The sequence below is a fragment of the Elephas maximus genome, chromosome 10 (assembly GCF_024166365.1).
Source record: "Elephas maximus indicus isolate mEleMax1 chromosome 10, mEleMax1 primary haplotype, whole genome shotgun sequence".
NCBI classification, from domain to species: domain Eukaryota; kingdom Metazoa; phylum Chordata; class Mammalia; order Proboscidea; family Elephantidae; genus Elephas; species Elephas maximus.
The window spans coordinates 19,557,348-19,583,501 of record NC_064828.1 but is presented as its reverse complement, the minus strand read 5'-3'; the positions used below and the strand labels follow the sequence as shown (position 1 = coordinate 19,583,501).

At 41.5% G+C, this 26,154-nt stretch overlaps 1 protein-coding gene across 4 annotated transcripts in view; it reads left to right on the top strand.

The window, feature by feature from the left end:
- CDIN1 (CDAN1 interacting nuclease 1) overlaps positions 1-23,905 on the top strand; it is a 244,842-nt gene extending 220,937 nt beyond the window's left edge. For 3 of the 4 annotated variants that reach the window (XM_049899628.1, XM_049899625.1, XM_049899627.1), the window contains one exon: positions 21,507-23,905. In XM_049899628.1, the coding sequence (XP_049755585.1) occupies positions 21,507-21,636 (130 nt within the window). In that variant the 3' untranslated portion in view covers positions 21,637-23,905. The remainder of the gene's footprint in view (positions 1-21,506) is intronic. The other variant, XM_049899626.1, reaches the window with a different exon arrangement.
- Positions 23,906-26,154: the final 2,249 nt, after the last annotated feature.

The window sequence follows — 26,154 nt, the reverse complement described above, 5'->3', positions numbered from 1 at the left end:
GAGACTAAATGGGCAGTTCCTGCCCGGAGGCAAGATGAGAAGATAGAAAAGGACAGGAGCTGGTTCATGGACATGGAAAATCCAGAGTGGAAAGGAGGAGCGTGCTATCACATTATAGGACTAGCAACTAGGGTCATATAACAATGTGTGTATAAATTTTTTATGAGTAATTAACTTGAGCCATAAACTTTTACCTAAAGCACAATTGAAAAGAAAAATTATGCCCAAACATCATACCATTCTTCCTTGTGAAGGTTATTATTTTCATACTCTTCTGAATGTCTGATCTCATACTGGAAATCCAAAAAGTAGCAGCTGACCATCTGAAGGCATCGTAGTTAAGAATCTTCAAAATATGAGATGAGGATTCTTCATCCTACCAAAGGCAGATCCATCTAGCGCCACTGCGTAATTATGGGTGAGATGAAAGAATACTTCTTTCAATTGGTGACTGTTAACTCTGTTTGAGTAAAACCAATGTTTTGTTCATAAATAACCCTAAAGGGCATTATTAATGTATCAGGAGCTTAAGGTGATTGATTTGCATTGGGTATATCATGAAAATAGACAGAAGGCACAAGGGTTTCGTCCCTGTGGAAATCGTGGTGGTAAATTGCCACATGTGTCCCTGTTATGGGTCTGGCTGATCTGATTGTGGTTGTAACAACTTTACAAACTGGACTTCTGGTCTCTTGAGATCTTCAGTATCTTTCTGTGAAGTCAAAATAGCACCTTGCCCTTCCGCCTCAAGCACAGCCTTTGGCAGGGGTGATCGGAATTGTCACAACAATCTTTCCTTGCACTAAATGCTAAATGCATCTTTCCCAGAGCTGTGACTGCTTAGAATTAGAACTGAATTTATGTTAACCTAAAAGGTAAGGAAAGACTCCCAGTGTTGCAATACTACGTGCCACAAAGGTTGAGATGACATACTTAATCTGAAAGGGAAGAGCCCCAGGCCCGTTCCCCTGTAAAGATAGTCCAGCAAACCCCTAAGAGACAAAATATAAAGTATGAAAAAGCAGTAATTTTGACTTGCCTCCAACTGAAGTAGTTGAAACCAGTGCCCTCCTGGTTGGGGAAATAGGGAAGGTCATCAAGTAAACCAAGGCAAATGATTAAGTAAAGCAGTTAATAACACTGTTTATATACGCCGTAAGGTCCAAGATCTAGACCAGACCTACCGAAATAACTGCAACCACACTCTGCGTAACTTTTCTACCCCTCATTCACCTGTTTAACAAATACTTATTCCATATCTGCTATGTGCCATACACTGTAAAATGTCAGGTAATGATAAAGTAGACAAGATACTTGCCTTCATGAAGCATACGGCCTTAGTGGAAGACGTAAACGTGAAACAAACACAGATAAATATATAACTGTAGCATCTACAGTTTGGCAATGAGAAACTGGTTCATTTTGCCATTTTGTTTCTGAATCTCTTAGAATCATGAATCCGAAAAAATCACAAAATAAGAGGTTTTAGTATAATGTATACCTGTAGAGGCGTAAATATCTCATTAAGAAATAAATTGCAAGCCTAGTTTATGCAAGGCATTGGGTGTAATACTGGGAATCTTCTTTGTTATTTAATACCTAATCTCGAATGAGTGTTTGGGCTCACCAGTTGTCATAACTGGTGGGTCATATTTATCTTCCTTTTTGTTCAACAAAATGTTTCTTTAAAAAGTGACAGGGGATCTATTTTTGCAACAGTCCTTTTTATAATGGAGAGGGCTGGGGTTGTCTTTGTCTTTGGTATATTTTACTAGCCTGACAAGAACTTCGGCTACATCAACAACGGCTCAAAAACTAAGGTCTTTTGCAAGCATGAAGCACTCACAGATTACTTCAAATATCATCTTGCATTGGCCTTCGCATGGCCTGTTAGTTCAAGCCCTAAAAATAAACACCTATTAATCAGCTAATGGCAACATGGGCGGACCAGCTCTCTGACTGAGGGGACCTCAGTCTAACCTCATTCAATAGCTTGCCTTATGTCACCCAGGATGAGGCAGTTTGCAGCCAGACATGCCTCTAAAAGAAGACAGTCACGAGCTTAACTAAATGTTTAAAATAACCTCCGTCACTCCTCTTCACACTGATAGATTGCTTTCAACCCAGTGGAAGCAAACAATGGCACCAGCTCCAGTGGCCTTGTGGGGCCAACCGATAGCCCCCGAGTTTGTAAAGTAAAACTACAGGTTCATAAAGGCCATGGGGAAGTGTAGCTTTCCCTTGTCTTGCTTTTAATCAAAAAACAATCAGAAGGGAACTCACTCCTGGAAGTCCTTATCGTCATAAAATTCAGCTAATGACTCCTGTTAAGTTAAATAAGGTTGCTGTGTAACTCACTAAGGAAACTGTTAGCCGGTCACCCTGTGCCCGCCGACTTCTCAAAGAATACAAACTGGAGGAACCCTGTGGAGCTGGGCTGTGACTGTTTATACACACATACTTTGTCCCGACATCTCCGGAAAGTTGAGCCCTCTGTATAGTTTTTACTTTTTTTTTTTTTGAATGGCAGTCCTTTTTCTGTATATGGTGGATGTAAGTGGGGAGGGGGGCATTTGTTATAATGTATACTTTTCTTTAATGTGTTTACCCCCGAAGAAGTGAGCTGCAGTAGATAGTTTGGCCCTGCACAAAGTAAATATTTAGCTGACCATCAGATTCCACATAGAAACTTGGCGTGGAGTATTTGGGTTTCAAAGAAGAGATCACCCTCAGGCAAAAGTCTGACGCAGAGTCCTCATGTGATTGATAGGAAAGGACTTTCCACTTTGCAGCATCCCATCAGGCCCTCGAAGCACCTTAGCCTGCTATACAGTGCCCTTGAGACCCTCCTCAGCCCCACTCCCACCCCACCTTCCAGCTGTGTCTTCTGCCATACCAGGGATCTTTATCCCTCACCTTCCTGCACTGCCCCAAAAGCTCCCATGCTTTTTCTCACCGCTCTGTCTGCGTCTGCATCTCCCTCCACCTCTTACCCACTCAGTGAACTTCGACTTCAAGGCTCCCCACACAGGTCACCTCACCTCTGCTCAGAGTCTCCGCTGACCTTTCCAGGTAGAGGTGAGGGCTTCCTTCTTGGAGCTACCACAGTGCCCTCTACACAGCTGTCTTATAACATTTGTTTCCTCCTAGTAAAGTTATCTTCCTGTTGTAGTTGTTGTTAGGTGCCTTAGAGTCAATTCTGGCTCACAGTAAGCCCACGTGACAGTAGACTGGAACTTCCCCGTGGGGTTTTCTTGGCTGTAATCTTTATGGAAGCAGATTGCCAGGTCTTTCTCTGGTGGAGCCACCGGACAGGCTCTAACTATCAACCTTTCCGTTAGCAACCAAGTGTTTAACCATTGTGCACCAGGGCTCCTATAAACTTATCCACCTATTGTTGTTAGGTGCCGTCAAGTCAGTTCCAACTCATAACAACCCCATGTACAACGGAACGAAACATGCCCGTCCTGCACCATCCTCACAATTGTTGCTGTGTTTGAGCCCATTGTTGCAGCCACTGTGTCAATCCATCTAGTCTAGCATCTTCCTCTTTTTCGCTGACCCTCTATCTTACCAAGCATGACATCCTTCTCCAGGGACTGGTCCCTTCTGATAACACATCCAAAGTACATGAGACAAAGTTTCGCCATTCTCACTTCCAAGGAGCACTCTGGCTGTGCTTCTTCCAAGACAGATTTGTTCCTTCTTCTGGCAGTCCATGATATATTCAGTATTCTTCGCCAACACCGTAATTCAAATACATTTGAATCATTCTAGTACACTTAAGCCTTTTAACCTGCTTGTCTCCCTTACTGCTGAGAGCCCTGGGACACAGGAACTGTTTTCATGTGACCTTTGCATCAGGAGGCACGAGGTATAGTTGTCTCAGTTTTACAGTTAGGAAAAGAAGGGCATTGCATCCTGACAAGAGCGCTGTGATAGAAGGGCACAGCTGTGTACGTCCAGGCACTGGCAGGATCGCATTGCTCATATGTGATCTTAAACAAGTCATTTGACTTCCAAGAGCCTCAGTTTCCTTGGTTGTCAAGTCAGAATAAGGTATTTTTTTTAGATCCGATATATTACTGTTCAGTTTGTGGAAGTATTTTAAAAACTGTAAGGCATTCTTCCTACCGTCCACTCAAGAACAGAGCCAAACAGTGTTTTTACCAAAGCTTGTCCTGTTCTTTGAATCCAGTCCTACAGTTTTTTGCGCTTACATATGATCCTTCCGCTGTTCTAAAAAAGGGAGAGAGAAACGAGGTTTTTTTTCTGTCCTTAGCCTTATATTCTTTCCTGCAATTGTCTGGTGAAGCAGCTTCGTTAACTGCAAGAAAACGAAAGGTTTGGGCACCTTTGGAAATTGGTGTTGGCCACTGGGCTTTCTGAAGACCCCTTGTGTGGTCCTCGTCTGCCTTAAAGGCTAGCTTCAGTGTGCCAGAGTTTTCTGTATGCTCTTTGGCAGGGTGATCCCAGACGGCAGCCATCACTAGTTTCCTAAATCGTGTTTCCCTTGTCTTCTTTCCAGAATCTTTAAATATTAGTTAAAAATGCTGAAGGTGGTTTCTTTTCAGTAATTTTTTTTAAATGCTAAAAACCCATGTATTGCAAAGATAAAATATTAAGCTTGGCAAGACTTTTCCAAATGCTTCTGTTCTAACAGGAAATGTGTTTAGGTTAGTACACTGAAGCCCTAATTCGTTGCCCTGAAAGCATGTTTCTTTGTTGTATGACCTGGGGCCTAAATGTGAACACTGACTGGGTGGTGTGGTACCCTTAAGAACAGGGGCCTATATTTAAATAAAGTTTAAATCCCTGATGTCACTGGGATTTTCTGTCTGGTCCCTTCTGAAGTGGAATTTCTCTCAGTCACATGAAGCTGATCACCTTCTATTTGTAAAGGCAGAAATGAGCGTGTGAAGTGACCTTTCCTGCTGGCTGTCTCGAAGAAACATTTGTCTAGTTATAAATTTGGGAAATTTTCTGATTCTCGCTCACTCACACTTCTTATCCCCTCAGTTCTTCATCTGAAAGTTTCACCCTGCATAAGTCTGGATAAAGTACTACCCTGTAGTGTCTTTGATTAGTACTTCACTGACCCGGTTTTTTGTTTCTGTTTTATTGTTTTTCTTAGATTCTCCTATTGACCGGAATTTTTGTAATGAAGGATCAATGAATATATATAAAGTGTTTGAAGCTTATTTATTCTCTAATCCACCTTGAACTCCAGAATCAAAATGCTATTATACTTGCTTTATAAATGGAGAGGAGCCCTGGTGGCACAGTGGTTTAGAGCTCAGCTGCTAACCAAAAGGTCAGCAGTTCGAATCCACTAGCTGCTCCCTTGGAAGCCCTATGGGGCAGTTCTGCTCTGTCCCATAGGGTCACTATGAGTCAGAATCAACCTGACGGCAGTAGGTTTTGGTATAGATAGAGAAACTGGGACACAGAAAGTTCAAAATAGAAGGTGCATTAAAGTTTATGTCATCAAGCCTCCCCGTTTTATAGGAGATGAAGGACTTGTCCAGAGTGGAAGAGTCCTTTGAGAAAAGAGTTGTATTAAAACTAGGCATACAGGAACTTTACCATGAGGTTGGGATGGGGAGGGTTTGGAGGGTGATGTTTTAAAAAAACTCTTATGGGCAATCAGAAGCACATAGAAAGAGTAGCATAGCTGGTAATCAAGGGAACTCACTGTAAGATCTCAGCTGACATCTCAGCTTGGCCACTTTGGAGCTTTATCTCCTTGCTTCAGGAAGCTACTTAACCTCTCTATACCTCTGTTTTCTCATTTGTAAAATTGGACCAATAGTTTCCACCTCATCAGTTCATTCTGTGCATTAAACAAGATAACGTATATGAAGTGCCGGGAACAGAGTAAGCCATCAATAAGTGTCCATTGTCGTCATCATCATCACTGTTATGATCACTTTCACGCAGCTTTTTATTAGTTTTCTCAGCATTAAAGTAGAACCAATCATGTTACCTGCTCACAGGGCTTCTGTCTGAAATGAAGTAATACATACAAAGATCTTAGAAGAGTAGCTGACACACAGTAAAAAAAGTTCACAAAATTCTAGCTTCTATTATGATAGTGACTGTAGTTATTATAATTATTATTATCAGCAGCATTGTTTTACTTTAAAAAAAAGGCAAATAGTCTGTATCTTCTCATCCCAGGAAATGGTCTGTACCTTCTGCTGTGCCAGGAAAATAATGCTGGGGGTCAAGTCAGTCAAGTATTCTTTGAATCTAGGTACCTTGGGTCTGAAATGGGTTAAAGGGGCATTACATTTCCTAGAATGCCTTAGTGTAGTTGTATTTAGAAGGGACTCCAACTGAAGAATTACCCCAAAGCCTGAATGATGGCAGGGATTTTCCACCACACTGACCCTCAGCACAACCTGCATCTATTCAGGATAACCTAGCCCCGTCTGGCATCAGTAGACACTGATTGTCAGGTGACCTCCGCTGTAACTCCCACATCACTTGTCTGTCTGTGCCCATGGCGGTCAGTCCCACCTCTGTCCACCTCACTGCCCTATTGGTGGTCATTCTGTAGCGCTGGGTCTGTGTGACTCTTCACGCCCCCAGCAGTTTCCCTCTCACTTGGAAACTTCCCTGCCTCTCAGCTTCATTTTTCGGATCCTCATCCCTTAAGCTATGTCTTTAAGAATATAATCAGGTAGAATCTTTCTGGGCTTAAATTTACAGTTTTATAACTATCAAGTTGACCTTTGAAGTTCACATATTTGCATTTTCCTTTTCCTGAGCTCAGCTTTCTATTTCTATTTTGCTATTTTATTGCACATACCTCTTTGGGGAAAAAGGCAGGTTATAAATAAATTAAAAGCCTCACTCCAACATATAGAAGCTATAAGCTTCCCATTTTCTTATTTGAGCACTATTAAAATTGGTGCCAAGACCGTTTAATAGCATTTATATGTTATTGAAAAGTAAAGCAACAAGGAACACAGGCTCCTGCTGAACCTGAGAAGGAAATAAGCACCTCAGGAATGGTACTTGTGGCTCACTGGGTACAGATCCATGTGTCATACACAAATACAGTTTACTTTAATAGTTTGCTATCTCTTCACTCATCTTAAACACCTTAAGGTATTTGGAAAGGGAGAAAGAAATAAAACAGATGAACCTGCTGAAATTTGGGCTGGAACAGTAGTACTTCATTTTGATTGATGCTTTTACAACCTTATCTCCTAGATAAAAGCTACTGTAAACAAAAGCCTACCTAAACTGATTATATTTAAAGGAAGTGATACCCACCTGTGTATAGCTATTAGCTCCCAGTGCCAAGGCTTCAAACTGGTTCAGAAAGGTTCAGGAAAGGTCCTATAATTGCCCATATAAACAAGGGCAGCATATGTGTTACATAGCAACCAAATCTGTTGTCCGTTGGATTTTGACCCAAGTAGGAAACAGCTGTGCCCCACTCAAAGATGGCAGCCAACCACACTACTTTAAATGTGTATCACTCATCACAGTCCTGCTAACAATCCAATCTCCTGTATCAAGCTCCTGCAATTTTTGGGATCCATGCAGGAGATTGGATTATTGGCAGGACTATGGGGAGCGACACACATTCAGAGCTGCACGGTTGGCCACCACCTTTGATCAGGACACAGTTGTTTCCTACTTGGGTCACAATCCTAAGGGCAACAGATTTGGTTGCTATGCAATGCATATGCTGCCCTTGTTTATGTAGGCAATTACTGAACTGTTCCTGAACAGTTCCAGACTGGTTTGAAGCCCTGGCTCCCAGGTATTTACTGTTTCTTTATAGAAGCCAATTCCTACCTGCCACCTCAACCACCAGTAGCATCACTTCCAGGGAATAGGACTCTTGGTTTCTACCAGGCTTTAAACTGTACCATCATCTCTCCCATAACATCCTGGAAAGCATACATGCCTAACAGCAAAACCTCTGATAGTTATCAGAAGTATATATGGTAGAGAGAAAAGTTCCTGGGTGATGCAAACAGCTAAGCACTTGACTGCTAGCCAAAAGGTTGGCAGTTCAAACCCACCCAGGGGCGCCTCAGAAGACAGGCCTAGCAATCTGCTTCAGAAAGTTCACAGCCATGGAAACCCTATAGAGCAGTTCTACTCTGCATACACGGGGTTGCCATGAGTCAAAAGCAAGTCCACAGCAACTAACAACAACGTGGTAAAGAGGTAACAGCCAAAGGTTTTTTGTTGTTTTTTTTTTTTTTTTCCAAACTCATGATAGCACTTCTGGAAGTGGAAAGCGAGAGAGGAGGACTCTAATGTATTCATTCATGCATTCATACATTCGCTCAACAGATGTTTATTAACTGACTTCTGTGCCCCACTGGAATGCAGACTGCCCTCATGGAGTTTACATTCTAGAAGTGTTTGATAACTGCAAGGTAAAATTATCCATATTTTCTTTTTTCAAAGAATCATATTCTTTGATTGCTTTACCTTACTTGTCCATTTTTCCTGATGACTTAGACAGTTCCAACTTCTAATTGGTTCTTACGCTTTCCAGCATTTGCCTTTGTAAATCTGTAAAATTGGGAGGCTTGCTTTTGGGGGTTGTGTTAGTTAGCCAAAGAGATTTTCCTTATCATGAAATATTTATTGTGAATAAGACAAAATTTTTAACTACCCTTTTAGAGCAAGCTGGGATCTGACATACCTGAAGCATTATGTCACATTTGGTTAATGATAGATTTATAGGCTATGTATCAGACTTAATCCTTTAGTTACTTGACTTTGCCAAGGATGAAAATTCCAATAATTTTTTTTATCTTAAGCAGACATTTATATATCCAAAACTCGTAAATCTCTTTGAGCCTTGAGATAAACATCTGACTGAACTCTGGGTTACCCTGTGATATTTTAAGAACCGAGCCAAGGAAATAGGAGAAAGACCCTATTCCTCTATACCTAATGGTAAAAGCCCATGAGTTATGGTGTTGGCGAAGAGTATTGACTACACCATGGACTGCCAGAAGAACGAACAAATCTGTCTTAGAAGAAGTACAGCCAGAATGCTCCTTAGAAGGGAAGATGGAGAGACTTTGTCTCATGTAGTTGGAAATGTTATCAGGAGGGACCAGTCCTTGGAGGAGGACATCATGCTTGGTAAGGTAGAGGGTCAGCAAAAAAGAGGAGGATGCTTGATGAGATGGATTGACAAAATGGCTGGAACATAGCAATGATTGTGAGGATGATGCAGACCGGCGTGTTTCGTTCTGTTGTACATAGGATACCTATGACTTAGAACCGACTCTGTAGCCCCTAACAACAGCAACCTGTTAGAAATACATATGGGGGCAAGCAATATTTATATAATAAAGGTTTATTTAATTTTATAGTACTTTCTAATATTCATAAAGTTGGAAGTGAAAAGTTTAGAAATAATCCCAAAATTTATCAAAGTGTGTCCATCCTAGACTAAGTGGCCAACACCAGAATGAACTATAACACTGTTAGCCCGGGCTTTGCCGACCTGATGATCACTATCCATTAGGGTTGTCATATCAATTATATATTCTCTGGCATCAAACACTAAATCAGCTGAAATGATGGGTTTGCCTTTGGCATGTTCCCCCAGGGAAATAACTGAGAAACATGTAATAATTCACACAACCAATTTTGTAAGCTACCCCAACTTTTGAAAGAAGGCTGGGGTATAAATCCTACATAGATAGGATATGATTTGTACCCAAGGTCAGCCCGAAGTGTGCCCTCACTCTTAGTACTTAAATGTTTTTAAAGTAAACATGGCCTTGGGCACTTAGTTGCTTTTAGGTTTTCTGTTTCTTTCACTGCATTTGGGTATTTCTCTCTTCTTCCCATTTTGAGAATGAGTACTGCCCACCCCGTGAATCCTCTTTTGAAACAAAACCAGGACTATGGTATTTAAACACATCCTCCAGTTCACAGCTAAATAATCAAAATGTAAAGATGGTTCCGACCCCACCGCTCCTGTGTCTCTACCCCAATCACACCGTTCAAACCCCTCCCCAAATAATGAAAATATCATGGAGAAAATTAAAAAACATACGTACAACAAAGCCGAAAACTCACCTTTTCTAGGAAGACTTCTAGAATAGTCCCATGTCATTGCTATAAATATTCTTGTTCTGTATACCCTTTGGCATTTGTTTAACCAATCGGTAACTTATATTTTACACTTATGTGAATAAATTTGTTCTTATGTTATTAAAATTGAAGTTCTAAGCAACTAAAGAAGAGGACCCTGTCTTTCGTGGCTTGTGCGCCATGCAGGATTAATACACAGGCCTGTATATAGATTCTTAACAGGTGAATGCAGAGGGACTGGCCGATTTGCCAAGAGCAGTCATTTCTCCCAGAAAGCAGATTAAAGGCCACAGACTAAAGACAAAATATTGTCTGTCTTTGTTTCCTGTTCTACCCATCTCGGTTTTTCTCTTCTGAGGAGAGATTTACGATAGGCTGGAAAGACTAAGTATGACGTCTGAGTATACCCAACGCAGGACAAAGTGAAGTCGAAATTAAGCACTTTTCCAGGTAATTTCATGTTGACATGAAAATGCCTAGTTAGGTAAACACCAAGGAAGGTTTCAGGTGGTTGCAGTTGCCTATTTATATACATTTATAAACATTTAAATTTTCTTCAAAATAATGTATTTCCTATTTATTTTTCACGTGGCATAAAAGCATAAAGTGAATCAGTATTCATAATAGATATTTTACATTTTTAGTTCTCAAAATTATGGAAAGTGAGTTGATGTTACAGAGAGAGAAATTTGTGTTTTTAATAACCCAGGTAGATCCATGAACTGACTTATATAATCGTAACTAGGGTTCTCTTTCTCTAGTCATTTCATTTTGCAAATACAGATATGCCAAGCAAAAGAGTAAATGAAACAACCAAGTAATCATATTTATTTCATCTTTAGATACTACTAGAAAAAGTATATTTGCATTGTGTATTAAATTGACCATAGTGCCAGAACCTTACAATGGTATATTACTTGATCACTACTCTATTATTATTGTACACACATTTACACACAGGCATAAATACATACATGCTTTGCGTATAAACATGTGCAAGCATATTTCACTTGGACTGAAAAGTTATTTACAACTGTCTAGAGATACATACAACAGTGATTAACAAGTGCATAACCAATCTACAACACACAGATTAAAACTAAATAAACAGTGTAAGAGTTTATTTTAAAACAAGTACAAGATGTTTTATATTTCTCCTCTGTCCTGAACTGTGTGTTTGAAAATGCATTGTTCATAAAAAACACATGCAAGCCTTTTTGATGGTGAAACAATCAACTTCCAACAGCCACATGTCTGTACACATCCTTAAAAGTTAGCACAGACCCCACACGGCAATCCAAAATGAAAAAAATGTATGTGTGTGTGTGTGTGTGTGTGTATGATTCTCTGCTGTCCCCTTTTTAGAGAAGGAGTTTTCTATTTGCTTATTAATTAAAAAAGGAGCCCTGGTGGCGAAGCGGTTATGCACTCAGCTGCTAACTGAAAGGTTGGCAGTTCGAACCCACCAGCCACCCCGCAGGAGAAAGATGTGGCAGTCTACTTCCATAAAGATCACAGCCTTGGGAACCCTATGGGCCAGTTCTACTCTGTACTATAGGGTTGCTATGAGTCGGAATTGACTCGCTGGCAATGGATTTCGGTTTTTGGCTTGGTATTCATTGAAATAAAAGACTTGGGTGGGGAACATTGAAATCAATACAACTAAGTTTTGTTTTCATTATTTTTATTGTCATGAAGACACTGGTGCACAAGAAACTTGACTAAAGTCATTTCATAGTTGACTTGTCACCCATCAATTTAAAATCATTTGCTTTATTGACATGATCTAGATTTGTATTTTAGGATCCTAGTGCATTGAATATTCTTTTTTATGTAATCATGGTAATTTAGCTCATTTCGAAGAGAAGTATTAGATCTATTTCTTGAGCTTCCCTTATCCTGAGTAGAGACAAATTATGTATTAGTATATGAATTCCACCACCCTCTACCTTCATATTATATTACTAAACAGATGTAAAACCATACTTATTTTTTTTAATATGTAGTGATTTTCTCAGAGTTGGAAACAGAGAGAAGCCAAGTTAATACTGCAAACATAAGATACATCCCTATTCTAGAGATTTGAGGAACACAAATGGGCCTTTGGGGTTCACAGTATCAACCCTGTATTGCAAATCCAACACTTCTTTTTTGGGAAAACAAATCTCCACCTGGTGTGCTTACTTAGATCTGCTGGTTCCATCGGTTTTCCTCATAACTTATTCCAGCCGTTTTTTTCCATTTATGTGAACAGGCTGTGGCAGGGTTCTGGATTTACTCCTCTTTCCTCGTGTTTAGATTCTGCCCCATAACTTCTGAATCCCTTCACAGCATGAAACATTTCTCTCCTTTGAACTTTATGTAGCGATCCTGTAATTCTCATCGCTTAGCTTACTTCCACCTGATTGTCAAATGCTTTAAATACGCTTCCTCAAATTTAATCATTTCAGTTTCTTTTGCCTGAATTATAGGTGGCTTTTCCATATACTTCCCGAATGTGGTGACACTTAACTTGAAACGAGTAGCTAGATAAACGTTTTAGTGTAAGACTGTCAACTACACAGTTAGAAGAATCACTCCCTGTAGGCAGGTAGGTCCCAAACTCATATACTGGGCTTTTGATTAGTCACCTTGCTTCTGGGACTCTGCTCTTCTCTCTTTTCCAGGTGTTGTAAATATTTTTTAGAGTTGGATGGCTGTTGTAAGTTCCTGTGTAAATACAAGGTATAATGAGAGGCAGATAGTTGTTAAGAGTACAAGCCATAGAGCCAGACTTCTTGGGTTCAGAGGCTGGCCCTGCCACTTGCGAACCACGAGACCCTCTGTGCCTCAGTTTCTTCATCTGTAAAATGGGAATAATTATAGTGCCCCCCCCATAGGATTATTGTGAGTGTCAAATTAGCCCATGCATGTAAAAATGTTTGAAACTGCCTCTCACATAATAAACATTCAGTAAATGTTGGTTGCATCTTTGTTGGTGATAATTTTGTAATCATATTACTTTATGTGTTTCGACATCAACTTTATAGACACAGTGACTGGTCAAGGACCCTCTGAAATTTGTGGAGATCTAAGAGTTAAAATGACTTCAGGAGACCGACCAGGGAGTTAGGTTATTGAAGCTAATTTAGCAAAAGGATATTTGACGGTGTGGTTAGAGAGATCTAAGTTCCTGCATCTACTTTTCATTTCAGTACTCTCTGAAGAAGATACCTCAAGGGAAAGTATAATAGAAAGCTAATAGTCTTCTCTCTCGATAACTAAAAATACCATCCGTATAATTCCTGCATTAGAGGGTAATACAGAGGCATGGCAAGGAAGAGGGAGTATTTTGTTTTATAGTTAAGAGAGTAAGCAAGCCCTTCCTTAATCGTATATTTAGGGACCCAAATTTTCTGTACCTTTGAGTTCCTCAGAGGGTCATAGAAAACCTTGGATTGAGAGGCATGATTTTTACCTTCTATCATTTTCTGTCAAATCTTGGTACTCTAGAATCCTCAGAAACTAACTAAAGATAGCCAGATTTTTGTGGAAAGCCAAGAACTATCTTGTTGAAGTACCATTTTTGAAATATTCTTGTGACAGTCTTTTAAAAATATATTACAGGTTCCACCACCTTTTAAATCTAAACAAAACGTTACCAGCATCTATTTTTCCTGTACTGTCTTTAGCACCTAGTGAGATTGACAAAACCTCTTTGCCTGAACCCCAAACACCCTTGGGCTTACACAATTAGAGTTTTTTTAAACATCTCTTCACGGGTTGTCAGCAGTCACTCACCTTGTCAGGCAGTGTGTTCTGCCTGTGACCAGGCTCCTGTGCTCTGTCTCCATCCCCTTCAAATTTGCAGCTTCAGAAATCCAATGACCAAGCTTAACACCAAAACCACAGAACTGAAATTCTTCATTTCATAGATGATTTCTGTATCTCTTTTAGGTAACCCAGGAGTCTTATATGCAGCTGGGAGGGGCACTGATGTATATAGCAAGAGGCTCTGCTAGTATAAAAGCACAAAGTTGCTTAATTGAGATTTGCCTTGATGAAGAGTTTCTACTTATTGATACCAAAAAAAGAAAAAAAAAACCCGTTGCCGTCAAGTTGATTCTGACTCATAGCCACCTATAGGACAGAGTAGAAATGCTCCATAGGGTTTCCAATGACTGGCTGGTGGATTCAAACTGATGACCTTTTGGTTAGCAGCCAAGCTTTTAACCACTGTGCCACCAGGGCTCCTAAGTAGGTATAAATTCTGGGTGTGATTTTAACTGAAAAAGCCAATCTACACCCAACAAGCCTCTTCAAACTGCATATGTAAAGAATAACATGTGATTTATACTTAAACTCACATCTGTAATACACATCTGTATTAGTTATCTATTCCTATATAACAAATTATTCCAAAACTAAGTGACTACAAATAACACACATTATTATCTCACAATTTCTGTGGGTCAGGAATCTGGGCACAGCTCAGCTGGGTCCTCTCTTTCACAGTCTCTCACAGGTTGCATTCATGGTATCGGCCCAGGGTCTGCAGTCTCATCTGAAGGCTCGACTCTGGAAGTATCCACTTCCAAGCTTACTCAGGGGTTGTTGGCAGGATTCAGTCCCTCATCCACTGTTGGACCGAGGGCCACAGTTCCGCACTGGCTGTTAGTGACAGGCTACCTTCAGTTCCTTGCCACTTGGGTTTCTGCCATGTGGTAGTTTGCTTCATCAAAGTGTACAAGCAGAGAAGGCAATAGAGAATCTCAAAGCAAGGTGAAAGTCACAGTCTTCTGTAACCTAATCACAGAAGTGACATCCTATCACTTTTGCTGTATTCTGTTTGTTAGAAACATGTCACTAGGTCAAGCCCATATTCAAGAGAAAAAGATTACACAAGGGTGTGAATACCAAGAGGCTGGGGTCACTGGGGCCATAGAAGCCCACTACCACAATATCTCTCTGCAATTCTTAGTTGCAACTCAGAAAGACTCCACAACCACCACCACTGTGGGTGTTCTTTCATTGCTACTGTTGCCCAATTTTATCTGAATGTTTCTCTTCTGTACCTCTCACTTTATAGATGACGGTGGTAAGACTGCTCTCTGTAGAGTGGGTCCTAGATAGGGCCTGGTATAGTAGCTAAGTGTTTTTTCTTCTAGCTCATTTTTCACCGAGAAGGTGAGCCTTATGTTTAGGAACAATTATTGACAAATTTGCTAAGCATTTTCACACATCTATAAATATGTCTTAGTGTTACCCATAACTTGGAGTCTCACTGTTCACCTGGACCTAAATCATCCGTTCATGGGAAGGGGTGGAACTTTCCAAATCTGACGCTCTTTAAAACAGACAAAAATTTTGCTAAGCCCCCTGGGTGATAACAGCTGCGCTCTTAGAATCCGTGTATTTAGAAAATACGTAATGACAGAAAGCCACTGTGGATCCCCGTTAAATCATCTACATATTTAAAATAAGATTTTTTTTTTTTTCTGTCTGAGGACAGTGCTTGGTGTACATAAAGATCTCTTGCAGTGACTTCACAACACCTCATGGATCTCTGACAAGATTAGGAACCTCTGAGTTAGATCCCCGGGGCAGGAAATAAAACTCAAATGCTTATAGGGGCCAAGTGCAACATAAATGAGCAGATTAGGCAAGAAAAGAAATGTGTCCTCTGTGCTCAGGTTATCTGTGCTTTCTCATATTTCATAGAGCTGTGACTATGGAGAATGGGCATCTACAATAAGAAAGTCTATAGTGCAGGCATGGCAGTCGAAGGAACCTGGCCGTGAGCCTGTGCCTCAGGGAGTAACAGAGTGGTGGGGGCTGCAGCAAACCTGAGGACATGTGTCCTATCTCAAAGGGGCAGCTGTTACTCAATTCCAACTGATTGTTACAAAATCAACCGATTTCTCAAGAGGAGCTGAAAGTGCAGGATTTTGTGTGAAAATACCCAAGTTTTATATGTTAGCTCAATTTTAAAAAATGGATGAAAGCCCAGCCCAGCCTTCATTTAAAAGACCCAGTCATAGAGATGTCACTATTTTCCAAGGCAGCTCACTTCATTTTTTTCAAAAGCTTCAGTTGTAGAAAAAATTTTATTCATGTCGAATCTGTATGTGATTCTGGCTGCTTTCCAACATTGCCCTGCCTCTTCGCTCAGCATCTACAGCCTGAATCCCACTCCTCATCCCCAAGAGCACTCTAAGAACCAGGATATGGTGAGCGTGTTACCAACATAAGTGCTCATTTCTAGGTCAGACACACTCTGTAATTCTGACAGTTCCTCAGATACCCAGGGTTCTCCTCTGGACTAGTTCCAGACTGGTGACCCCAGAATGCTCTGAAGTACACCCTAGACATGGTCTAGCCAGAGCGAAGGGCGTCTCCTCTCCTTCTGGTTACACTCTGATACTACATATCACCCTGTTTAGGAAACTGATCACCACATCACAGACCCTCCAGCCAGGTTGCCTGGGCTCTAGAACTGGCTCTTCTTCTACCTTTTAGCTGTGAGACCTTGGGCAAGCTACTTAATTGCTCTATGCTTTGGTGTCTTCATTTATAAGGTGGGGGCAATGATTGTACCTACCTCATAGGATTGGCAAGAGAATTAACTGAGTAAATATATGTGGTCAGAAAGGTGTCTGGCATGTAGGAAGTGCTTTATGTTAATGATTAGTGTTGTGACTATTATTACTATCTCTGTGACCCATAAGTATGTTATTAGTGTACTCATTCTGATCACTAATAAAAATGCAAAGCCATGGCAGTGGCCAAGTCCTGTCAGCACACCCTCTGCCTGACTGCCACTGATTGATTGACCAACTGCAAAGCTGTCTGATGCTATTATTACTAACCTTGTGTTCTCCTTCTTGTCCTGGAGAATATCTGCCGTCGTGTGCCAGGCGCTGTGCTAGGCACGGAGGACATGAATGTAAATAAAACCTGTCTTCGTCCTCAGTGGGCAAAAAGTGCAAGAAGACAAATGGTGAAACGGAGGGGTAATCCCTAGGAGACAGATATGGCACAAAACCCACAAAAGGTGCCGAGCTTTATTTAGTTCCACAGTCTCACATTTAATTTCTCTACATACCCTAAAATGGAAGGAAACCAAAGAACACATTTTGAACACGTTTATAAGGTCGTCATTTTTTATGAGGAACTTCAGCATTCATACCCTCAAGGTCATGGCTCTTGACTTTCACCTCCCTTTATTTGAAGAGGTATTTGTTTTGTTTTGCTTTTTTTTTTTTTTTGCTAATTTGGTAGTATATTATCTGCAAGCAAAATTATTTGTTCGAAACTCACTGGCATTCCAGTGGCTGCTCCACAGGAGTCTCTAAAATCCATTTGATCTTATTCTTTGGCACGAGTGTAGTAATCTTGACATGATGGTAAACCTTGAAATGTCTTTGCAGAATCAATTCACATACCCGTAGACATCCCATTACTGAGCGTCCCTGGGCTCGTGAGGAGGGCTGTAACTCCAATAGCAGACAGACCCCTTTGCTTTACACATTCCCTCAGACCCAGGGACTCAGTTTTCTTCTAAACACTGTTAACAGAGCCTCTTTGATTTTTATTGGTCACAAAGGTTATATTTGCCTTCCCGGTGATCTCGTTCTTGTCCAGTGGTGCCACAGTAAATGGAAATAGTCATCACAAAGGTGAGATTGCCCAACCCATAACCATGCACTTGACCTACATAAAGCTTTGCTGGGGTCTGTTTTCTTCCTTTCAGAAGGATTGCCACCATTGGATCATTTGCTTTTTTTCAAATTACCAATCAAAATGGTCCCTTCTGTTATTTTCACATCATCTAGGAATTGATTATACAAAGTTGCTCAATTGGCCAGCCTCTTCAAAAACCGATATGTTGCTGAAAAGTTATCTTGGCAGCCAGGGGCGGTCATCCAATAAGCAAGGTAAGCACGGTGTGAAATTGTACAGATTAGTAAACCAGCACAAGTAAGCTCGTGCATAACCTTGCTTACCAGGTCATCCACCCCTGCCAGGGATTATAAATTTAAAAAGAGGTTTTGATTCTGTAGGAAGGTGCCATGGGGCTGGGAGAGAGACAGAGGCCAGCCATACCTAGAAACAGAACCTTTGATGTGGTGACAAAACATGCAGTTGTTCACTACAGACGACCTGGTCAGCAAGGTAAGCACCGTGCTTTCCTTGCCTATTGGGTAATCTGCCCTGGTTTGCAGCATCTGATAATCTGGGTCCTGAGCTGTTGGAGAAATCTCAGAAACACACTGAAGTAGGTGTCAGGGCCAGGTCTTGCTCTGCCATTAAATCCCCAAGCTTGTCACCCTCAAAAATCCCTATTGTTTTTGTCACACAAAGACCTTGTACTTTGAAAGCCTCTGCCGACCAGTCTCCATTTACACAGGGAAGTTGTGTTTCCTCCGTTTGAATCAAGCACATACTGCCAATCAACTTTTGAGCTGCACGACAGAGCTCGTGTCACCTCCTAAGTTAATATAATTCCATCCAAAAGCTAAGAAACACAAAGACTTAGATAGATGGGAGAGCCTTATTATGAGTCACTGCTAAATATAATTCCAGGATCCGTGTTACAATCTTCAGGGGGTCCTGGTCGTGCACCACTCTGCGAAATGTTCAGATTCCCAGTCTTACAAAACCTTCCTGGGTTGCAGATTTTATCCGTTGCCTCGCAAGTGAAACAAGTCCATTTTCTTGAGCATCAAGGTGCTCCCGAGCCTGGCTTTTCTGCCTAGAAGATGCCATTTTCGTGAAGAGCTGTCATACTCCGTGTTCTGTGGCTTATGATTTAGCTGTTCGGGGAAGCACACGCTGCTCTTGCTCTGAGTGCTGGTGATATGTGTTTTTGTTTTATTAAATCTTTAAAATACTGGACTGGTTGTTTACGATCCCCATATATTCTTTTGTTCTTGTCAGCGACTGGTTAGATCACATTTTCTTCTTCCTTTATAAAAATAGTAGTGCCTTTCTAAAGAATGTCATGGTCTCCAGAACGGCTGCAGCTGGAGGAACGTGTGGAGCTTAATGTTAGCTCGGCCGAGGCTATGATTCACACATGCTTCGCCGACGGGAAGGTTTCAGGCTTCCCTGACGTGGGCCACAGATGTGCACGTCTTCCTGCTCTTCCCAGCCTCGTTTGACAAATCTGAGATCATTGGGTACTCATCACAGAGCCCTTTGTAAAATAACGGTACCAAAGAGTGTATGTTTCACTTGCAGACAACTGTGATTAAGTTACTAGGAAACCCTGGCTGGGTTACATGGAAGCAAGGTCTCGTCCAGGTGTGAGCTTCCCCCGTGTGCATATGAGCACTAGGGCACACACAGTCTGTGCCACAAGTAGCCTAATTCTTCTAGCCTCTTTGAATACTCTTCCTCGGAGATGCTGGGAAAGAAGAGAGCGTCTTCAGCCAGTCCCGAATTCAGGTAAATCTCGCAGGACCTGGTGCTCCAGGACTTCTCATTGTACCCACCGGCTGCATCCCCTAGAGCAAGTTCAGTTGATGCTACCATCTCCTGGTTCTCTCTCTTGAGGGAGGGGACTCAAAAAGTTTCAGTTAATCTGGAATACAACCGGAGAGTGAATCCCTTACTGATGTGTGTCCCCAAATAAACCATTACCTGACATCCAATTGAACTCATTCCTGCCCATCCAGTGTCTCTCAGCCCATCCTGTGCCGTTCGTTTTGGCAAGTACACTACAAAGTACACTACAGCCTGTAATAAATCATGGAAGGAAGAAGCTCCTCGGCCGAGCGTGGTTCAGCCTGCCCTGATGTTCGAATACAGAAAGCAGTTCTCTTTTTAGATATCCTTTTACTAACCCGACATTCATAATTTATGATTTCACTGTAAAATTCCTGCAACCCTACACCAAAAGTAGTGCTGCCCTTTAATTAAGTGCTCTCAGTAGGAAAACCGTGGAGCCGATGTGCAGAACCTTCGCCGCGCGCGCGGTGATTGATGGTGGTTACATCTTTATGAACCCAAGCCGAAAGGTCTCAACTTCCTGTTGGGCGCAGGGGCCTATAGGGCCGCTTCCTGAGCCTGCTTAGCAGGGATCAGTCGCTGCCAGCAAAATCGGAGATAACTCGGAGGCACGATTTAGAAACGTTGAGGTTTTCAGCCTGCGCCTGTCTATGCTTTGTCACAGGCCTGAGTGTCATCATTCCTCATTTTCAGGGTAGGAACCTACGACCAGGCTTCATGCTGCATCCACACTCACAGGGGTGATGAGGCAGAAAGTCAAGGTTGGGGAGAAGGTCTCTCCGAGGGATCCCCATGAGTCACATGGGATTTTTTTTGAAAAACTGGAAAGAAAGGATGACAGGAGTGACTTCTGGCCCTAGTAGTGCATGAATGAATATTAAAGCCAGAAAAGGACCTAAAACTGTCCCATTTTTTTAATTAATTTTGAAACTTTTTTTTTTTTTTCTTTGTTGAAAATAAAGTGGGAAAAAAACCCTTTGCTGTCAAGTCGATTCCAACTCATAGCGACCCTATAGGACAGGGCAGAACTGCCCCATAGGGTTTCCAAGGAGCAGCTGGTGGGTTCAAACTGCCAACCTTTTGGTTAGCAGTCGAGCTTTTAACCACTGCACCACAAGGGCTCCTTTTTGAGAATAAAAAAACAAACCCACTGCTGTCGAGTCGATTCCGACTCATAGGGACCCTACAGGGCAGAGTAGAACTGCCCCACAGAGTTTCCAAGGAGTGCCTGGTGGATTCAAACTGCCGACCTCTTGGTTAGCAGCCGTATTCCTTAACCACTGCGCCACCAGGGTTTCCTAGTTGAGAACAGGCAAGTTTAATTGTTAAGATAGTACCACTAAATGATGGGAGTCCCTGGGTGGTACACAGGGCTACACCCTTGGCCACTAATTGAAAGGTTGGAGGTTTGAGTCCACCCAGAGGCTCCTCAGAAGGAAGGCCTGGCAATCTACTTGCAAAAATTCAGCCATTGATAACCCTGAAACGAAGGGGGTTGCCAGGAATCGTAAACGACTTGATGGCAACTGAGTTTGTTTTGCCAGGAATCGTAAACAACTCGATGGCAACTGAGTTTGTTTTGTTTTGAATGGTAGGACACTAAAATCCCAAAACTTATGCTTCCGAGCTTAAGTTACCTTAAGCTCATCACTGTGTCTACTTTGAAATGTAATTAGGATAGTTGCTATATTTGCAGTACTATGACTTCCTTGCAAAAAGAGAAGAAATCCATCCAAGGTGGAAATACTTTTTTTCTTGGTATAAATTCAGCTACTTCAGTCATAATCGTAGCAACTAAAATGAAAGCTTTGTGCAATGCAGACGTTTAATTATTTGGGAGAATACATATCGATGCCTCAAAAGTGACTTTTTTCTGGAGCTGTGTGGTAGCTGTATGAATGTTATTTTCTCGCCTTTTGCAGATTTGGGCCTGGCTTAGTCATCTATTGGTATGGCTTTATCCAGGAGCTGGACTGTAACCGGGAGAGGGGTATCCTGCTCAAAGCCTGTTTCCCCACGGACATTGTCACCTTATGCCATAGCACAGCTTGACCCTGAAGATCCTGGAAGAGAAGCTGGGAGGAAAAGGTGAATCCGGAAGCAATTTTACTTTCCTGCAGTGTAAACTCCTGGCAACATCTGCCCTGAACTTCAGCTGAACTCTTGCTGCCTGGGGTCACGCTACTGCCTCGCTAGACAAACATATCGGGAGTTTCTGTCTTCCTTCATCCCTTGCTGATGTGAACAGCCAAGAACTACAGACACAACCCACTCATTATCAGCATTTCTGTCTCTGTCAAACAGTTAGTTTACAGATAGTCATAATCTTTCTTCCTTCCGGATGGTTTCTCCTTGTGTACTGAACAAAGGAAAAATGTAGAGCCTGAAAGGTGTGATTTTTCAGTTCTCCTCTCAGTTACCGAATCACCCTCTGATTTTTTTCTCTAAGGCCCCGTTCATTATCTTTCCCTCCCCCTTCCTCTCCAGACTCCCAGATACCCAGGGTTAAGTTACAGCCTAATGGAATAAGCTAGCACGAACCTAGAAAAGCCAAAGTCTGAAACTAAATTTTTGCCCTCACCTGCAGGGCTCTGGTAGACCGAGATGGTAGCAGGAGCTGTGGACTAATTTTGTCTGGCCTTCATGGTTTCCTGGTTTCTATGGCATTAAGCCAAGCTGCAAAAATATTTTTTAGGAGAATTCCTTCTTTTTATACTCATTTAAATCTAAACATTTTACCATTATCGAATTTAAAACTGTTAGTTACACTATGTCTGGGAGCCACACTGCTACTTTGGGTTGGGGGCTAAGTAGAAGATGATCGAAGCTGAGTGGTGGCATTGAGAAGTTTATTTTTAAACATGGCTAGTTGTCAGTAGTGGTTAAAAGACAGGGCGGCTAAGCAGAAGGTCAGCGGTTCGAATCCACCAGGCGCTTCTTGGAAACCCTGTGGGGCAGTTCTACTCTGTCCTCTAGGATGGCTATGAGTTGGAATTGACTCGATGGCAACAAGTTTAGTTTTGTTTTAGTTGTCAGTATGTATGTTACCCAATACTTTTATGAGTGAAAAGTTTTTAAAAGCACATTTCTGTATACTGCTTTGTATCTGCTTTTTATATCACATAATTATATAACAACTAATGTAGGCATTAGAAATGTTGAGCTTTAGGTGAGTTAAGTGTACTAGAAATAAACCTAGCGTAATTTTTACATAAGCAAAGTAAAGGAGATTTTGTATTTCCTCACCTTAATTTATTCATTTTTTTCTACTGCAGGCCAAATTTCAGTCTAAAGCAAAGCATCAACAGATCATGTAATTAGTAAAATATTTTCCCCCATGATTTTTGAAATAATAATAAACATGTAACTTTTACAAACAACTTTAAGTTACACACATTACTTGGTTCTTTCAAAAGACTCTTTCGTTTGTACTTTGTTCATTTTGTGCCTAAGAAGGTTTATGAAGGTCGGCTGGCTGCCTTACCTTTCAAGGGACACAAACGGCGAGCCGGGTCCCGTGCTGTTGGGATTTCACTTGGCGGTGGGCTGCATTCAACAGAGAGAGGAAGAAGAGGAAAAGCTGAGGAGATGTCAGGCAAGCTTTTGTTTCAGCCTAAAGTTGGTAAGGCAAGTTTTGAGAGTGAAACGAGGTGATTTGAAACCACTGCTCTTGCTTTGATCTGGAGCGTTTACCCACGCATGCATACAACAGTTTTGTTTTAAAACATGCCTATGTATTTTCTTAACAAACAGAACCGTTGTCAAAACCCATTTTCATGGCTTGCACTAAACTGCTTTTTCTTCCTTAGGAATAAATTACATTTACCTGCACAGATGTTGAAAATCCTGTTAAACCCCAGTCAAGGATTTGTTTGTTTTACATTCAACAAATTTATGATGAGGGTGCACAAATAATTTTAAAACAAACAAACAAACAAACAAAAAAGGTGCTTGCATTATGTATTTATTCTTCTGCTGGGTGCCCTGACATAATGTGCTGTAGAAGGTGCTGGTGTTTTCCTGCCCAGGCACCACCTTGTATTCATGAATGCAGCTTTACGATGTGGCCCTTACACGTGAGGAAGAAACCAGAAAACTGTACACACTGTGATAACATTACAGCCTATTCAGAGTTCAGCTGTTTTCTACACAAAAACTAATGTGATTATTGTATCTGCTACTTTCGAATTGGAGGGTGTGGAAGAAGAAAGTAATGTTCCCCGACTGGAAGCTTCGACAGTCCTTGTTCTTTTTCTTATGTATTAAAAATGCTTATGCGCGTGCTTGTTCTTTGTTTTTTTGCTTTAGACAATACACACATCAGCCCTCGAAAATAAACCTTTTTTTTTTTCTTTTATTGCTGTTGTCATTAGAACGTTAACGTTAGAGCCAAATCTTGTTTTACGGAGCATCCTGCAAACTGTGCTAACGAATTATGTCAAGCCAGAAAGCAGGAGTGTGTATAAAACAAAAGTAAATGGTGTTCTCTCTGGCATATATAGACTTGCCAAGCATCTGCTCTCACAGACTAACAGGAGACACGTTTGGAGCATGTAGAGAGATCAGCTCAGAGCAAAACTGATCCAGGACGGATGATACTTAAGTTGACTTCATAGACCCCCTTGCACTCCCATCCCATCCCCCAAAAACAAACAATGAGGATCCTTTTTTTTTGTTCATTTGCCATCTAGTGAGGTGCCTGTCGAGTCTCCTAAACATGCATAAAATCACACATAAACGGGAAGGCTCAGGGCTCCAAAGTAGAAAGCCTTAAGGGGAAATAATTTTCTTTCAACCATAGGTGCGTGTACCTGCTCATTAACTACAAGGTTTGATTCCACCCTGGAAACGAAGATAAATTGTTGGTCTTTGGGGGGTGCATTAACTCATTCAAGCCGCTAGGGGATTGTTGAGAACCTCGGGATGAGGTAATCTACTAAATGTTCCCGGGTGGGCCACTAATTAATGCACAGCCTGAAGTGAACAGTTAATTCTCTCGCCTCTCACTAGGGAGCTACACCCATTGTTTCATTTCCTCTTTGGAACCAAGATACCTTAGCTGCCTGCTCTTTTTAACCTGCTCCCACTACAGACCTGCTGCTTCAGTTGAATTACATCTTTACTGCTGTGACATGGTCCTTCCCTTTTAGGTTTTCCCCTCTCCCTTTACTAGCCTTTGTGAGTTTCCCTCAACGGGGGCGTGTATCCTGCATTTTCCTCACTACCCATTGGCTCTTTTTCTCTCTAGAAAATGATCCTAAGAACAAAATGCATCCCATATAGGTCCTGATCCACATGGGGGCGGGGAATGCAATTGGCCTGACCTCTTTGGGGAAAAGCATACCCCAAGCATTCTCCACATGGCACAGAATTCAAGTGCATGCGTGCCACCTGACAGATCATAACACTTTTGACTAATAACAGTTTACAGGGTCACAAATATGGCGTAAGGTTTATGCCTTTAGTAAACGTTTTGGCAAAAGTCTACTACTACCCGTTGCCGTCCAGTCAATTCTGACTCGTAGCAATCCTGCAGGACACAGTTGAACTGCCCCATAGGATTTCCAAGGCTGTAAATCTTTATGGAAGCAGATTGCCACAGCTTTCTCCCACCGAGCAGCTGGTGGTTTCAAACCTCTGACCTTTGGCTTAGCCCCCAAGCTCTTATCCACTGTGCCACCAGGGCACCTCTTGGTAAAAGTAGCCCGTCCAGAATGTAAACTCCTTGGGCCTGTGCATTGTTGCTCAGCTGATTAAAATTATGAAGCACAGTAGTACAATGTCTGTGTGATTTAGTTAGACAGTCAGCTCAGCTCATTCATCTTAGCGGCAGCTTGCCATTTTCCATGTGGTCGGATGCGAGCAAGTTGCCTCAAAGTATAACTCTTTTGTTACAAGGATAGGAGGAGAAAAATCTCCCAGTTGACACATTCTTGATTAGGATTAAGGAACAAACCGGCTTAGAGAAGAAACTAAAAGGCAAACAACGAGAGCTGGCCAGCAACGTCACCATTTACAGAAAAGTGTCTCTCTGACCCTGTCTGTATAAAGTCATTCTTGGGTTAAGGAAGGGTCACATGTGACACAAAGTTTGGATCATCTAAATGTATTACTCAAAACTAAACTTTCTATGTATAGTAAACCTAGTCTGAACCTGGTCTGTTAAGGACATATCAGGACTCCAAAGATTAAATAAGGAAAATGGAATTATGAATTAAATAATAACCAGAACAGCTTAGGTTTCCCTTGTGTTTTTCACTTTCCTGCTATTGTTTTGAATGTGGCTGTGAGACAAAGAGCTGCCTAGGTCAAGTGCTATAAATTACAGTTTTCATACAATAGTAATCCACTAAAATTATTTCAAAGCTCGATCAAAGTACTTCAAAAACACTATTAAAACTTTTCCACAGTACAAGGGGAGGGGAAATGCCCATTTGACGCCTTAATTTGTTTCAGTGTAGCAAAGTCCGACCTTTATGTCATACCTACCTTATATAAAATCCGTCTCTTTGGCTAAAAAAAAAATCCAACTTTTTCTTATTATCATTTCCTGTATAAGGAAAGGGGATT